This window comes from Melospiza melodia, chromosome 5 (genome assembly GCF_035770615.1).
Source record: "Melospiza melodia melodia isolate bMelMel2 chromosome 5, bMelMel2.pri, whole genome shotgun sequence".
In the NCBI taxonomy this organism is placed as follows: domain Eukaryota; kingdom Metazoa; phylum Chordata; class Aves; order Passeriformes; family Passerellidae; genus Melospiza; species Melospiza melodia.
In genome coordinates, this window is record NC_086198.1 from 16,596,765 (window position 1) to 16,614,635 (window position 17,871).

The window sequence follows — 17,871 nt, forward strand, 5'->3', positions numbered from 1 at the left end:
TGTTCTGCTTACAAGAAAAGCAATGCTATTCATTTTTAAGAAAAAGCACACATCCTCGACACATTTTGTTTCTTGAAGTAATACTAATGCTTTTGATGCTTTTTAAAAGCAATGCTAGGAACTGTAGCTCTTGGATTAGCAATGTACTTGAAAGCCTAGCTTTCTAGTTAGTTAATTAGTAACTAAGTATAGACATACCAGCTTCTCCCAACACAGTCATTTTTTTAATCACAGCTGCATTTCTTAAAATGACCACTTTGCATTTATCCTTGCTAGCTATCCTTATTAGTTAGTATTGCAAAGACAACACCATTACAAGATAAAGGAATGAAATTTTCCAAAAATGCTCCAGTTGCAGAACTTTTCTTATTGATATCATCCATAAACCAAAAACCCAAACCAAAATAAACAAAAAACCTCCCAACAGCATGACTCAGACTGTAGATTGTACCACCAGATGGAAAAAAAAAAATTAAAACAGGCTGATTTCTTTTCTTTGTACACTCAGGAGGCAGGCTGTGCTGTTGTGAAAGAGATAAGAAGAGAAAATCTGGCCCATTTTCTTTTTGTAAAGCAATTATGCTGGTCCAGATTCAAAGAGATTAGACCTCTATTCCCTCCTTGTTCAGTTTAGCACTAAAGAGCAAAGCTGCAGTTTGAAAGCCAAATGTGAGAACACAAAAGTCCCCATCCTGCACATCTGATGATTAGGAATTTTCCAATAAGCTGTACATGCTAAGAAGTGAGGTTTAATAAAACATGTGTGCACCACACACACAGGGCATGCAAGCTCTCTATATATACAGCAAGCTTGCTATGAGCTGAAGAAATCTAGGAAAAAGGAGCAAATTGACTAAATGACAATGTTATACAACACTAATGGGTTTTTTGCCTGTTTAGGAGACTGACACACTTGCCAGCTATTAAGAATAATCACTATTATGCAAATCAGAACCCTTACTGGAGGGTAGGGATTTGAAAGAGGAGGAAAGGAGCATGCAATACTGCAATTTTGTGTGTTAGCAATGTTCCACTGATGTGAGAGTGTGAGCACCTCCAGAGGAAATATGCTGACAATAATGCACTCCATACTCAACTGAACTAGGATCATCTCATCCTGACATACAGCGCTGTCTGCAAGCCAGAATACTTGTCATGATGCTATTTGCTGTCTAGGGACAAAAAGAAAGAAAGGAGCAATGCTGCAAGGGGAAAGACAATCTAAACAAATGAAAGGGAGATTTCATTCTTTAAAACAGAACAAAGCTCAGACAAAAAAATCATGAACAAACAAACAACCCCCCCCAACAGTCTTATTCGGATACACATATAGTGACACCAGAAAAAAATCTGGTTTTGAACTCAACCTGGAAGCCAGAATAGCAACAACCAAGGAGAAAGAACATTCAGTGGTATCAGACACTGCACAGCCAGCAAACAACCCAAACCAGTAGGATTAGCAAAACCAAATACAGTAATTTAGCATGATTGATGCTTACACTAAGCTGGGTCTTCTCTAATCCCACAGCATCCTTGAATGATGAAAGGAAGTAATGGTTCCTAGGACTCTGGAGCCCATCTTCTCCCACGAGACAGAAAGTAATCACACAGCTTTCCCTGGTACAATTTCTGCATCTTCCCAGAAGGTCACAGATGGGCTCCTTGTAGATGGGGACAGCACTCTGTGCTTGAACAGTCACACCTTCTTTGGCAAGGGTGCACACGGGCTCCAAAGAGCTCCAGGCGTGCACTGTGACCTATCAAGCACATAGAGAGAGCACAAAGCTTAGAAGAAAGGCTACATTTCTGAAAACAATGCAGCATCCTAGATTTCAGATTGCTCATTACAATAGATGTTTTTCTGACAGCACCAGCTGATTTCCACCTAGCAAGAAACCACACAATAGATATAGCATATAAATAAGATCATTCTAAAATCCTAACAAGAGGTCCATTTCAAACAGTCTGGAGCTGCTCTTGATCTGCAAGACTTTTTTCTTTTCTCCAGGCTCCTTGAGAGGAAGAGATTGCCAATTCCTACCAAGGAAGTGCTAGAAATGGAATTATTGAGTGACTAATTTGTTGACTCTTTTTCCTCCCTTCCTGAATTAAAAAAAAACTCAGAGGATTTTTATGAGATTGCTCAGCATTATCTGATGTAACCCAACTGGGTATACTAGAATTTCTGCTTAATCACTCTTAAACAGAAGCGAGCTCCATCATCTTAAAAGGGATCATGAAGGGTATATTAATATAGCAAAATACATTCCCAAACATCTTCCATGCATTATGAATATATCCTTTTTAAAAGGGCATAATTTGGAAATTAAGTACTTAATGAGAATTAAAACATTCTGTTTCATAAATTTTTGGTTCGTTTTAGCCTTAACAGGAGTGTGCAGTCAGGAATAGATCTTAACTCCTTTCAAGAGTTCCAAATCTTCTTGAAGTGCAATACACAGTATTCATCAGAACTATTCTACTGCCAACACTTCTCTGGTGCTATCAGAAAATCTGAATTTATGTCTGTTAGAATAACTCAGACCAGAAATGAACAATTACACTAAGTGCAGTCCTACTCCAAGAACTGACTATCCAGAAACTACAACCATATTCTGTAGCATAATTTACTCCATATAAGCAACCTTATAAATCTGAAAATTCATGGAAGCCCACCAGACAGAGCAATGATCTAGGAGCTGACACACTCATACCACTAGTGAGTCATTCCAGGTCTCAAGGTCTGTTTTTCCATCCTTCACACTGTTTTCACATGGGATATATTTTATGTCAGGAGCTGTATCTCATAGTGGAAAATGGTCCCTAAATTCATCTGGGGTCTGGCTGCCATATGATTAATAGCAACAAAATGTAACAAGCTGAAAAGGAAGACTGCTGTCTACAAGAAAACACAGCAGTCCAAATAGTGACTTAAAAATCCTATCAGTTTCTATAGCATTATCAGAGAACAGTTAAGGCATCAATTGCAAAGTGGTGCCATGCATAGGTGACCTTCCAATCAAAGATGTGCTGTTCATATTTCAGAAGATAATCCAGTCCTTTTTCCCAAAGCTGTATAGTTTGAGTACTGGTAAGCAATGGTACAATCCCTTTATTCCCCTCTACTTAATCAGGTTATCTAGTTCTAACACCAGGGAAGAGTTTTGTTAAGTAGTGAGGTACCATTTTTCACACTTTGTTCTATTTAACCACCAATCTCTTTAAGATTTCAACAGAATAGTTCATTTCAGCCTCATACCTATAGGCTATAAGCAAAGCAATTCCTTCTTCTGTGAAGCACTACACACTACTTTAATAAAGATTAGTGTTGCCCCTAAGATTAAAGACTAGAGTTGCATCTCACAGTGTTTGAGCATGGCCTTTCTGAAGCTTGTCTGTACAAGGACTTGCTTGTTTCAGATTCTCACATTTCTGCAGGAGGCACACAAGAGTGGTGAGGTAGGTGCCACTTACCCTCAAAGTTAACTTGTGGTCCTCATGAAGATCTGAGACACCATAAATGTGCAACATCCCTTTGTCTTCATAGGCCACAGGCAGCAGTGGTGCAAAGAAGTTCTGGGCAAAATAATGGAGCAGTTTCCACTTACCACCATACTCTAAAAATGGTTAAAAAGAATAAAGATTGAAACTGAATCCAAGATGGCCTTGTCACACACTCCCTGTATGTGCTTTCTGGTCCTGCTATTGGCAATGCAACATCCCCCTCCGTCCTTATTCATCTCTATCAAGTGCAAAGAATGACTGAAGGTACTCTTGCTTCCTTCCAGGCAAGGCTCTGCCCTGGAAAAGATCTGATGCTCTTTCAAGCTTTGAGCTTTCCCAAAAGTTTACATTTTTCTCTGTCTCTGTCCTATCACTGCTACACTGTCATTCAGTTAAAGGAAGCCTTGAACACGAGTGACAAGGCTGACACAGCATATCCCACATAAACCAAGCAGCTGGAGCATGTGTGCTGTTGAGAATCCAGACAAACACACTGGCATTGCCACAGACTATCACTACTATAAAAAGAGACAAGGTACTTATACAAAGTGTTCTCTTCCCTTTTTTCAGTCCTCCTTTCAGTTCTTCCTTAGAGGACATCAGTAACAATAAAGACAAAAATAAGTTCCCAAACCAAAGACAACTGTGAGCTTGGCAAAACAAATTTGCCAGGATCTAGAGACACCACCTCCTCCATGGAAATTAGTATTCATGACAGGCACATGACAAACAGTTCACACTGCTTCTTTTATGGAAAGCTGTACCTCATTACTTTTAATACTTTGAAAATCTGTTATTAAACTGGAAAAACCATCAAACTTTGCATCCTCTCCAAAAAAAGCACTTTTGTTTTCTTGCTTTGCAACACTGTCATGTAACCATTTTGAAAGAGAAGTTGCATCCATTTCTTCCTCTATTAACATTCCATCTAGTACCCACTATCTGCATTTTAAGTTTGTCCTTGCTCAACCATTATCCAGTCACTGAAATGGCATGAAAAAGAAGCAGCAAGTCAGCTGCACCATCTCACAAGGAAAGAAAAGTTAGATACAGGTTTCATTCTTGTTTCTGGGTGTTTACTTTATACAACAAGTTTAAAGCTGATGTATGCTTTATGATGTATGAAGAATATTTTCAGTGAAATGTGTTTGTTGTAAATCTTAGTAATCACTCTCTCAGTTTTGGTTCTTCATTCAAGAAGTCCATTCAAACATCTCCTAATTAAAGACTTATCTAGCATAGTCTTAAAAGGGTTGCTGCGGCTTTCCCAGGGGGATTTGACCAGGCTTGGTCTGCACTCCACATAGACATGAATGAACTTTGTGAAGAATAAGTGCATTAGCTCCAGTTTAGCACCTTACACATCACCTTGTTCTCAGCAAGTTCACAGCCAGCGAGCTTGGAAAACAACAAGAGAAGCTCATATCTGCCTGGAAAGCCCACACAAGATTGAACTGTGCTATGAGATCAGTCTGTTGCCAGCAAAGACACCACTGGCATTCAAGTTAATTGCACTGAAGCAAACCAAAGAGATAAGCTGGAGGAAAACTTCTGGAGAAGCAGCTGCATTTCTTCAAAACAGTCAATAAACTGAACATACTCAGTATATTGGTGCTTCTCAGTATAGAATTATAGAACTATTTATGATGGAAAAGATCTCTAGGATCAAATTCAACTGTTCACCTGCCAAGTGCACCTCTGAACCACGTCCCTAAGTTCCCATGCCATACCTGTATATCTTGTAAAATACCTCTAGGGACGGTGATTCCACCACTTCCCTGGGCAGCCTGCTCCAATGTTTGACAACACCTTCAGTGAAGAATTTTTTCCTACGATCGAATTTAAACCTGCACTGGCACAGCTTGATGCCATTTCCTCTTATCCTGTCATTTGTTAATGAAGAAAAGGGGCTGACCCCCACCTTGCTATGACCTCAATTCAGGTAGCTGGAGAAATCAATAAGGGCTGTGTGGGGGTGTGTGTCCCAGCCTCCTTTCCTCCAGGCTAAACACCCCCAGCTCCCTCAGCTACTTTCCACAAGCCTTCTGCTCCAGACCCTTCCCCTGCTCCACTGCCCTTCTCTGGAAGGTCCAGCACCTCAATGCCATTCTTGTAGTGAGGGGCTCAGGGCTGAACGCAGAATTTGAGGTGCAGCCTCAACAGTGCTGAGTACAAGGGGGACAAATCCCTTCCCTACTCTTCCTGGCTGCAGACACAAGCCAGAATGCCCTTGGCCTTCCTGGCCCCCTGGGCACACCCTGGCCCATGTTCAGCTGCTGTCACCAGCACCCCCGGGTCCTTTCCCACTGGGCAGCTCCCCAGGCACTCTGTCCCTGCCTGTGGCACTGCCTGGGGCTGCTGTGACCCAAGGGCAGGACTTGGCACCTAGCCTTGTTGAACCTCATTCAACTGGCCTCAGCCCACTGATCCACCCTGTCCAGATCTTCCTGCAGAGCCTTACTGCCACTCCCACCCAACTAGGTGTTGATTGCAAACTGGCTGAGGGAACAGTTGAACCCTTTGGTCAGATCCTTGATAAAGACATTAAGCAGAGCTGGCCCCAGTACTGAGCCCTGGGAAATCCCAGTAGCGACCTGCGGTCATCTGGGTGTGAATCCACTGACCACCACACCTGGCCTGGCCTTCCAGCCAGTTTGTTTTCATGGTGAACAGTGCAGTCATCCATATCATGAGCAGCCAGTTTCTCCAGGAGAATGTTGTGGGAAATGGCATTAAGGCTTTACTAAAGTCTAGGCAGACAACACCACAGCCTCTCCTCATCCACCAGCTGCATCAGCTTGCCATAGAGGGAGATCAGGTTGGTCAAGCGGGACCTGCCTTTCAAAAACCTGCGCTGGCTGGGTCTGATCCCCTGGTGATATGAACAAAGGCATGTTCTGGCACTCCAAGGACACTTCCTGACAGAAAACACTGGTGGTTTAAAGAATAAAAGTACCAAAAATAGGCGGTGCTAACAAATTACTCTTCAGTCATTAAACTTGAGAAGATGGGAGATTCAGACTGGGGATGGATTATCTGAAACAGAGTAAACAAGGGGGCAGTATCTGATCCAACAAACAAAAGCTATGGGCCTTGTATGAGAAATGGGCAGGGAGAGTCTGGGAGGGGTTGAAATCTCTAAAGCCGTCAGGACTGCTACAAGACTTACTGGAATTTCAATTGTCAATTAATTAAATTGCCAATGCAACAGATGTTGCTAACTGCAGAATCCAGGCAAAGCCCACCACAAGCTTAGACAAGTTACCCAGCATGGTCTGAGGTTTCAGTGCCTGTTGACTTGAATTTTTTTCCTGAGCTTAATTGACATAATGAAAATCTAGGCTTCAGCTGTCTTATATATGGAAATGGAAAATGCAATTAATGTAGAGCAGTTTCTGCTACTTAGTGTAATAGAAAATCCTGTTTCTTTTTGAATGGGTCCTTCTCAACCTCTGCTGTGCCTTGATTTCCAGCTGGATTACACAGCCACACTGCAGAGGGAAAGAGAGGAAGTTTGCTACCAAGGCAGCAGAGATCCTCAAAAACCTTTACAGTGAAGACAACACACTCAGAGTCAAGATGGCATCAGACTTCCACAGGAAAACCCAAGCAAACAAAATCCCCAGCCAAGAAACAAAATCAAACAAACCACACACTTTAAAGTTTACACCATTTCAAAACCCACTCTACTACTTCAACACCCATTGTTTTGGAATGTTTGAAAACATCATTAGTCTGCTTAACTCAAATCAGCTTTGAATACTGGTACTTCCCTTTCCAAAAAATCTAGAGTCATTTTAAAAAACCAAAACTCAACTGCTGCAGTAGTTTCACACAGGAAGTGTTTTCCAAAGACAACTTTTCCAGCAACAGGATCTTAATATTACATTTGTCAAAGTAACTTCAGACAGCAAGGAAAACTGAAGCTAATTTAAAAGCCCGTATTTTTCAGTTCTTCTGTTGTCTTGATTTCCATAGGACCAGAACTACATTCCTTTCTTTAAAAACAGGCAAGTTGCATAACAAATACACCACGAACACACACCCAAAAATGGATGTAAAAAATCTGGAGGTCAGGAAGTTATAATGAGAAACCTCTGGGTTTAAACTTTCCTATTACAGACATGCATGCGCAAAGGCAACAGTCAAAAGTTCTTTAAAATAGCCCTGGGGTGGTTTTCTCCTCCTCCCACATTTAAAGAAATTCTTACAGAAATCCAAGTTCCTCAATTTTTCTTGACAATAACAAGGGAATTGCACTCTGTGGTATTAAACTTCAGACAGGAATTCAGAATCAGGTTTGTCATGAGACCCCAATACCCTTTTTTCTGACTTTTCCCTGAAGCCTTCTACACTGATGGCAGGAGTGCAAATAAACAGATCTCCCTGAAATGATTTTAAATTAATCACTTCACACCATTAAATGCAACCTGAGAAACATGCTGCTAGTTCTTTCCTCACCTCGGCCTCATGAATTCAGATCAATTATTCTTCACAACAGTCTGTACCAGGGCTCACTAGGGGCTCTAAATATTGAACCTGCAATAAAAGCCAGTTACCTGCTCAAGGGAATCTCAAGACTACTGAGTTGGGTACCTCACAGTGACATTTGTCTGGGAGTGTCACAGCACTCCACCAAAACACACTGCAGAGATGCTGAAGCATCCAACATGGCACAGCCAGCTTCGCAGCTAGGTGCTAACAGTCAGAACCCCGTTGTGATCAAAGCTTTTTACTTCTGAGCTGAAGCCAGAAGCACTGTGACACAAGTGCTGTGCTGTGTTTTCATTCAACCCAAGCAAGTCAAAAGGAGAAACATTCGCTACCTTCTTCCTTCCCCACCACGTGCAAACATTTCTGCTTTGTACCGGAAATTATGTAAACCCCACCATGACTTTCTGCAAAGCAACAGATTTAAATAAAAGCATTCATTGGTGATACTACTGTGCCACCTAACAAGATGCAGAAATGTGTTTTTGAAGTGCAAATAAAACTAATTTCTCCCAAGTCTTGCATAATTTCAGCCATTAGCATTTCAAAATCCCTCTACCACACTGCCTAATTAAATGAATATTAAACCTTTCCCCATCTCACTGAGGGAATACAACAAAACAAAAGGACAGCTGTATCTCTGCTGAGCTTCTTTCTTCTAAACTTCAACAACAGATGAATAATTCAAGTATTTGATAAATATTCTACGGTGATGTCATTTCTGTACTCAAAAAGACATTTATGGTCTCCACAACCATTACATCTAACAATACACCTGTCTTGACAAAGGGACACTTTTCCAAGCATCTTTTTCTCTTGAGGCACTTAAAACCTACGAGCATCACTTATTGCTAGAATCATAAAAGTGAACATTGTGATATTCCATTTCCTAATACAAGTCTAGAAAGTCCAGAAAGATGAGCATCATAGCTGGACCACTGCCTTATCATTTAAATAAATTAGCCTCTTTCTTCTACTGGTTTTTGCTTTGTTGTTGCAGCTATTTTGTTTGCATTAATCAAAAAAAGAAAAAAATTAAAAGAACAGAAAGAGAGAGGGACAAACATCTCCCAGAAAAAGAGAGGGAGGATGGTGTGGGCTAATTTTTTCCCAAAACCAGGTCAAATGGCATTTTATTCCAAGGGCACATCAGGACTTTCCATTGACAGTCTTTTTTTTTTTCTTATCTTTTTCTAGTTTGTTCGTATTTTTTTACACATGAAATGCTTAAATAAAAATTTTCAAAACCAAAATATGTGAGAAATAACTAAAGTTGAAAGAGAATCCACCCAAGTTCTATACAGCTGCCACAGGACAGCTTCTCCATTTCAAAACAACTCCTAGACAAAATGTTTGGAACATAAAACACAGTCACTTCCCTCATGCCACACTTGCCTCATTCCTCCCCTATTTCTTACTGTCTAAGTGATTTATATCTTTTTATGTATGATTAGTTTTGTGTTCTAAGAGGAAAAAAATATGTGTAAATAGCATATGTGTTAATATGCTATTTACACATATTAAATAATTTAGTCATGAGGAGTGATTCACCTCACCTGACACTAAGTTAGACATCAAATCTCAGCCAGGGATCTCCTATAAAAAGCCCAGAAGCTACGCTGGGTGAGCGGTATCTTATGAAGTTCTATGAAAATCAAATTCATCATGGAGAAGATAATTCACCCCAGTTCTGAGACAGTTAAGGACAATGAATCACACTTGGAGATATCCATCTCTCCCCCAGCTGACTAGAGAAGAAATCTAGATGTTCCATTTTTACATCATAAATCCCATCTGTAATACATTTCTAAAGGATGGACAAAAATATGATCAAAGTGCCCAAGAGGCAGAGCAGAGCTGTATTTCCTATTCTGATACTTCCAGATGAGGAAAACACAACTGGTGTTTTTCACCAGACTGTCACAAAACTCACCCAAGGAAGCCCACGAAGGTGCCTGCCAAATGTCATTGAGTTGCCAGTACAGAGCTCCCATGGTGTGTCCTTCTCCATTGATTATTTCACTTTGACTAAAACGATAGAATTCAGTTTCTGTCTTTATACACTGAGCCTGCATCACCTTGGTCAACAAAGAGATAAAAATTATTTTTGGCATATTGGATTTTACTTTTTTTTCAAAACATGTGTGAATATATTGATACACAACAGAGACTTCACAGCAACAGCACATAACTTTAAACTTGAGCCCTGAGGAGTATCCACCTGCACTGCAGGAACTCTGCTGAAATGAGATCTATTCCTAGCAGTTCCGAACAGCTTTGCAAGCAGTTACCTTCAAGAATCTCATGTGGGGCTACTTCCATACAGTGAGAATGGTCTTTGAAAGGCAAATCAAAGACAAGGAAAATAAAATGAAATTTAAAATAAGTATTTTTTTAAACATTAATTTAAATAGCCCCCTCCTGAGTTGCAAAATGATGTTAAGCTGCATTTCCTTCAGTATACATTACCTTTGTGTCTAAATCCCTACATTCTCAACTCACATTCTCACTATACAGTCAAAACTGTGCATCAGAAAAGCAACCTTTTTACAGTTGCACTCCCACTCCTTTTCTCCTTCTTCATGACATCTAAAAACCACTTTTCAGAATTTTTCATTGGCTAAGTTCTCAATGGGTGCTAAACAGATTGATATGTTCTTCACACAGTTTATTATTAGGCTGGGGAAATATAAAGAAATTATTAAAATAAAGTTAAAGCCTTAAAGGTAAAGATATTACTTCTAGTTAACCACTAAAGCAAGTTTGCTTTCTTTATCCTTTTTGCTATCCTTATTTTGGTATTAAATTGTTTCACCTGTTAATAAGGCCTTGACAGACTTGGCCTTACAGAAACTCTCCAAGCTTTTTTGAGTCTGGACCTCATGGTGAAAGCTTTACCCCTGGTTTCAATTTCACAGCATCATCTATCCTTTTTCCCTTGTCAAGAGTGCCAGAAATGCTCAAGCAATTTTGCTTTTATATAAAACCTGCTGACAGCAGCTCTCAAACATTAGAAACTTAGTGAGTGTGCAGTTACTTCTATCACGAGTGTTTCTAAAATTCTGGAAACACACCAAAAATTAACAGCACTTTCAATTTGCATAATAGCATTAGAAAGTTACTTAGCATCTTTTAAAAATTGCACAGAATAAAGAAGCAAGCATGATGTTGAATTACTATGAATGAAAAGCAAAATACATGCTTCTGATTTGAAAAAACTCAAAATATATTTACTAAAATATTTGAGTCCATAACAAAATAAAATTATCTGGTTAATAGAGAACTACATTCTTTGGAAAAAATACTGCTTCCAAAGCTTATGTTTTCCATGTGGGAAGAATCAAAGCAGTGAGCCTACAAGGGCCACATGAAGAGCAAAACATCCCCACCCTGGAAAAGGGAGTAACATGCAGCACTGGGAATAATCTTGTACCATGGAAGCCCAGCACATCCCTGCATCCTCCCCAGCTAGGTGAGCCCAGCTGGGGAGAAGGACCAAGGCAGCACATACTTTCAGACAGACTTTCTCCCAGTTTCTGGGTAATTCCCTGATTATTTCAGCCCTTCTATCATGGGAACTGGAGTCTCTCTACAATTAAAGAGAGACAAGCTAGCTCCAAACCAAACTGGACTCTCCAGTTCTTCAGAATGGAAACTTTCTGTATGATGGAACACTCCTGAAGGGACCAGGCCCAGCTCTAACAGCTGACAGAATTTAATGGAACAAGTACTGACAGCTACTTCTACGGAAGAATCACTATTACCTGAGTGAGGTAAATCATATCCTTGAACTGCTTTACAGGATCTGGGCACTGGGGAAGTTTGAAATGACGCCCAATCTCTTGAAGCATCTGAATATTGCCACCTTCATGGTGCTGCCGATGGAGAGAAAAATTGCTTGTGTAGGACCAGTCCTCAGGGGAGGAAACCTTTAAAAAACACAAAAATAAGGTATCTGTATGAAAAGGTAGAATATACATTTAATGACAGCCAGGATATTGAGGAAAGGATATCCATTACAGCCTACTGATATCATCCAAAACCTTAACACTGGTAGTATATTTCTACAGTGCCTCATGCAGTCATGCAAAGATTTTTAATCACTAACACCCTTTGCTTACACTCCTTGTACAAATAAATGAAACACACATTGCAATTCAACTCAGAAGAGCAACTTTTGGCTCAGTGGCATTTAACTTAACTGTCCTAAGGTTTGGGTTGGCCAAGGGACCTCAGAGTTTTGCTTGCATTCATAGTAAATCAGAAACACCCTACATTAATATGGAAGAATGTAATCTAGTTAAACACATTGAGGTATAAAAGTTATGTAAGTCAGCAGGGGTATAAATTCTAATAATACGTCTATACATTTTCAAAACTTGCCTCTGATAACAAATTATCATAAACCAGCTTTTTTCAACTACAGACAACAACAAGCATAACTCATTCAGTTATTATTGCCAAGTTTTCATTGTAATTACTCTCTCTAAACAATCTTATCTAAATTTGTTTCTTTTTAGGCTGGATTGAATAATTTTTATTGTTATTCATATAGATGAATGTTCTGATAATGCTTCAGATAACAGGCTTTGCCCAGCAAATTGAAAGAAACATTGTGAACTCCTTTTGCTTGCATGCATGATTATCAACATCTCTCCCTGGACAAACGGACAAACATCATGGTATGTCTCTGCTCCACTTTGATAAATAAGACAGAACATACAATATCTAAATTTAATGGAGACAAAACCAAATCTTCTTACATGCAATACATTAAGAAACAGATTATTTAAATGAAAGAAACTGGTAAATACATAAAAATCAAAACATTTTAAAATCCAGCACAATTCACCTTTTGTCATATCTCTCCTCTCGTCTATACATTAAACAGAATTACTACCAGAAATAACAGTTTCATAATAGTCTCTCATCCAAACCAAGTCCCTCTTGCAACATCAAGGTAAGTATATTGAACACCAAGGAGGGAAACAGAATGGTTCCATCCCCGCCCTCCCCAGGCACACACCTCTATCCCACTTATGCCATACCATGCCTAACAACACATTACTATGGTTTGGATGCAGAAGTTTTTGGGAAGAGACTCATTGCCCTCACTAAATGAGAGCAAAGGGGACAGCAAGGTGTGGAAGCCCAGCCTTACCTTTTCAATGGTACTGAAGGAAGGCCAGGACTGAAATCCATACTCTGAAGCAAAACGAGTTTTAGGATACATTGTCCAGTTCCAGCAGTCACGGCTGTAGTCATAGAAGTGTGTGTCACCATAATGGGTGTCGTAAGGATTCCGGGAGAGCCAGCCTTCTTTGACTGACTCCAAGCCATTGGTGGGACTGGATGTCACAAAAGGACGACTCTTATCTTCCTGGGATATAAAAAAAACAAAACAAAACAAAAATACAACCCCTTTACAAAGTGACTGACGTTTACCATCTGAATGCATAGACTATTTTTTGAAAAGAGGGGCTTGGGGGCACAGAGACCATATTTTTTCCAAATTTCTGAGTCACCACCTAGGGAACATTCCCTTTTTATGTCCTAACATTCATCATCTTTACTTACTTAATTAGCTTCTTACTTATGTTCTTGGAGGACAGCTGGGCATGATTCTGCTTGCTCTGCTCTTCTGAGGGATTCTCTCCTCACATCAAGAGATTTTCTATCTTTATATGCCTCTAAATTCTTAATGAAGGCTATTTAAAGTGTGCCTTGTGAAATATATACTCAAGGAACATTAATATTGGAATACTATGACTTCTTTATGGAAAATTATTACTTTTGCAGTGTTTTTACAGGAAAAAGGCCATGATTTTCTCCTTTCTTATTAAACAGTCACCTAAATTTAGTCCTAACAAATCCAAGGTGTTCTGCTTTTAATGCTTGCATGGTATCATTACAGGTTATTGTCATTTTAGCTGGCTCTGCATGCTAAGATAGATGAGATTACAAGAAGGGTTACATTTCAAATTGTTCAGAGCTGCCTTTATTTATAGTCTCAGAAGACTTAGAATACTAAATCTTTTAACAATAGTCGGCAAAGTACTGAAGGAATCCTTTTGCAGCTATAATTCATTCAACACCCTACTTCTAGTAAGACAGAGGCCTAAGCATAGTTACCAGTAACAAGTTACTGCAATTGACTGGAACACAGCAATGCACTCAGACATTTGCCCCATTTTAAGAAACAATCCTGTTTCCCACATAATCTTTCTTTTTTTCTTGGTGTGAGTAATTAATAATTAACTGAAACAATTTACTGTAGGAAATCCTGCATTCCCTGAAGTCTTTAGTTCAAAGGTAGAAGTCTTCAAGTTACCAAGTCCACCACTACTGGTAGTTACAGGTTTCCTCAGCTGGCTTGTATTATGCAGGACCTGAAGTTATCTCCCTCTATGGTTCCTTTTTGCACTCAGAATAGCTATTCTATAGATTTAAAATAAAAATGGGTCCATCTTGGATGGCAATGCTGCACAAGTACGAAGCCAGAACACCTCACTTTGTTGCACATACACATACCCAACTCATGTAGCTAATCACAAAAACACCACAGCACACCTTTACACACAGCTCAGTACAGAAATCTAGAATGTCCTCTTCTAAGAGGATAAATAAACCTTTAAAAACCTGTGCAAAATCACACTAGACTTCATTAAGGATGCCAGGTGTTTGTGGACTGCATACTTGCAGTTTAAATTTTATATCAAAATATTTTTCTTTGCCTTCATATTCTGCAGAATACCAATATTTTGTTTGCAAAATCAATACAATGACTACACAGCATGAGTTCAACGCTTAGCATCACTTTTGCTTTACCTGCTTAGAACAAAAAATATTCGGTCACATACTGAAGAAATAACATCTTTATCGATTTTTTTCAACTGCTATTAAAAGATCTGAGAGCTGTTGAATGCTTTTCACAGTATTCTTCAACAAAATTAGATAAAGAAAACCTGATCATTGAGATTAATTAATTAATGGGCAAGCTGATTTTTGTCCATTAGAAGTGAAGGCATTCATGGACATACTAAAAGCAGGAAGGAAAAAAGAAATAAGATCTACTACACTTTCAGGTCTTACTTTACACATCATAAAATGTTAAAGACAGGTAATTTTTAAAATATTTTTTTATTTGGAGAATAACTCTTGAGTTTAGACAGTTATTTAGAAGAACTTGGAAAGAGCAATTTCTCAAAATGCTCTTCCTCATCTCTTAAAAGGATTAAAAGAAAAAAGGGAAATCCCAGCTTGCTCAAACATTAAAACCTTTTTCCAAACCATATCCTCCTGGAGTTTCTTGAGATTACTTACACGAAGAACTATTTCACGTATGTTCTTCACATAAAGGGTCACATAGTCTTTGATATAGACTCCTATGTCAGGATAAGGTATGGAGAACCAGTTGCTTGCAATTGCTGCTTCATTTTCATTGTTACCACTCCACAGAATAATTGATGGATGAGATTTTAAACGTCGCACCTGAAATACAACTTACAGTTTCAGAAGTCAAGTAAAACTATTTATCTTAACAATGAACTTTTTTAAAATAATCACTTTACTACTAGTTGAATTACAAGTCCACATGTATATTATATTACACACACTAAGCCTACAATTCCCTTTTTTTGCCACATGGTTCACTATTCCCTCCATTTGCCACCAGCCTCAAAGTTTTGTAATATACACTTTCAGAAGGGAAAATTTCTAATATGCTGGCATACATCTGTCTTATGCACGTATGTACCATGGACCTCTACTCAGCCATGTGTGCAGGATAAATTGTGTGCAGTTTTCTTGACTGACAACTCATGCAAGCAGTCAGAGGAGTTCAATAAGATTTAGCAATGTTACATTTTGTGTCTGCTGCATAAAGGTACACTAACAAAAACATCAAAACAACCATTTTTGGAAAGCTAACTTACACAGTCAATGAAAAATAGATAATGTGAAATAGAGCTTTGACACATGGATAAAATACCTGATGAGTAACTTCTGCTCTTACGGATTCTAAAAAATTCTGGCTGGTTGGATATAGTGCACACGCGAACATGAAATCCTGCCAAATCTACAAGGGAAAGGAAAGATTAAAAAAAACTGTCAGCAAGTTACTTTACATACTTGAAAAATATATGGCTATTGGGATGCACTGTCCTTTGTTCAGACAGAAATCAAATCACATTGACCATGGGGCTCAACTATGTGCATACTCCACTGTGGTTATCCTCAATATCAGGGTTACAAAATATTTACCCTTAGGAATCAGCTCCTGACAGCCTACATTGAGGAGAGGAATATTGCTCAGTAGATGAAGTTCTGTGAGTTTCAACAGAATAATCAGATATTGAACATGTAGCAATTTGCAGCTGGACAGAACAATTTCATATTTATTTACTATTCTCACAGGTGTAACACCAAATCCCCACTACTTAATGAGAAGAGACAATAATTCTTCTGATGTGGCACTGAGCACACTTAACAGATCTTAATGTGTACTTGTTAAGAAAACATCTCCATACAAAATTATCTAAAAACCAGCAAATCTTACCCAGTAAGAGGGGCAGAAACAAGCTAGATGCTCTAAAAACACAGTGATCTTTCTCTTCAAAGAAAGATCAAGTAGATACTACTAGAGAACAGCAAGCCTTTCAATTCAAGAAGAATAAACTCCATTTGTACCTTGCAGCAGAATTACAAAAATGGGAATGGAAGCCCAATGAGATGGATAAGATTTCTTGTTTAGTGTTTTGTTTTTTAAATTGCCTTTTTAATAACCTTGAGGCTCCTTCTAGTCTGTCTAAAATGTTAAGGAAAAGAGCTCTAGGAAGGAGCACCTTAACCCAAAGGGGTCTGTAGGAGACTCCGCTTTTCTAACACTGTGTTACATATTGAGAGACAGAGACCAGCTCCTCATAGAATTTCATTTTCATTGCAGTGAGAATATGCTTTTCCAAGGCTCTTTTCAGCACACATTCCCTAAGGAAACTGAAGATAAAGAATAGGACAGTGGGGGATAATGGAACCATTAATAATTGTTACAATCCTAACACTGTACAGAAAAAGCAAAGCTATTGCTGCAGAATCACTCATAATCCTTTAGTGACTGTTGGTGTCAAAACTCTCTATTGAAAGAAACTTTCTCACTATTTCTCTCAGTGAGCTATCACTGGTTTTCCTTAAGCACAGTTTGACTCCAATGCACTTTTAAGCCTTTACAAGATCATCAGAAGAAACAAAACCAAAAGCATCCCCCACTGCCCCTCCTGAAAAAGAGTCTGATTTTCTGCATTTACTTGCTATTTTGGCTGTTAAATAGGATCTAAATCTTGCACTGAGCACTGTACAGACACAGATCTATGTGGCCTACTTAAGGAGCATAGTGTTAAAAATTGAAGAACTGTAAGTGCTCAGAAGCCTTGAAAATCAGGACACTCATTCAGATCACTAAAATAGATGTAACTTTTTTTTTTTGCAAGCACACCCATCTGAAAGCAGCAAGGTATGAATTCTGTTTCCCTGCTTCTTATGGTGTAGACTAAGACCAAACACACTTGTCAGGATTTTTAATACCAGATGCAACTTGGCCTTCATTCATCTAGTCACTACTTCATCAAAACTTATTAATACATGCTTATATAATCAAAGGTACTCATCCAGGATTAGTGATTGCAGCAGGTGTTCACCTTACAGCTACATTTATATTCAATTATAGTTTGTTCAAAATGGCCCCTTGGATAATGCCTTCCATGTTTGTCTTTGGACCAAATGAGAAGTTTGAACCAAAACTGCCCAACCCTTTTCAGCTATTGCTAAAAAGAAGAAAATGCTTTTAAAAGAAATAAAATCCTTTTCCAAAACTGAGATGAG

General features: G+C 38.9%; 1 protein-coding gene across 4 annotated transcripts in view; it reads right to left on the reverse strand.

The window, feature by feature from the left end:
- The window catches only part of MANBA (mannosidase beta), a 54,015-nt gene that overhangs the window by 1,009 nt on the left and 35,135 nt on the right, over window positions 1–17,871 (reverse strand). For all 4 annotated transcript variants that reach the window (XM_063156420.1, XM_063156421.1, XM_063156419.1 and 1 more), the window contains exons 10-16: window positions 15,986–16,072; window positions 15,319–15,486; window positions 13,157–13,375; window positions 11,760–11,924; window positions 9,929–10,073; window positions 3,475–3,617; window positions 1,500–1,757 (exon numbers count right to left, since the gene is read on the reverse strand). In XM_063156420.1, coding sequence (XP_063012490.1) covers window positions 1,500–1,757; window positions 3,475–3,617; window positions 9,929–10,073; window positions 11,760–11,924; window positions 13,157–13,375; window positions 15,319–15,486; window positions 15,986–16,072 — 1,185 coding nt within the window. The remainder of the gene's footprint in view (window positions 1–1,499; window positions 1,758–3,474; window positions 3,618–9,928; window positions 10,074–11,759; window positions 11,925–13,156; window positions 13,376–15,318; window positions 15,487–15,985; window positions 16,073–17,871) is intronic.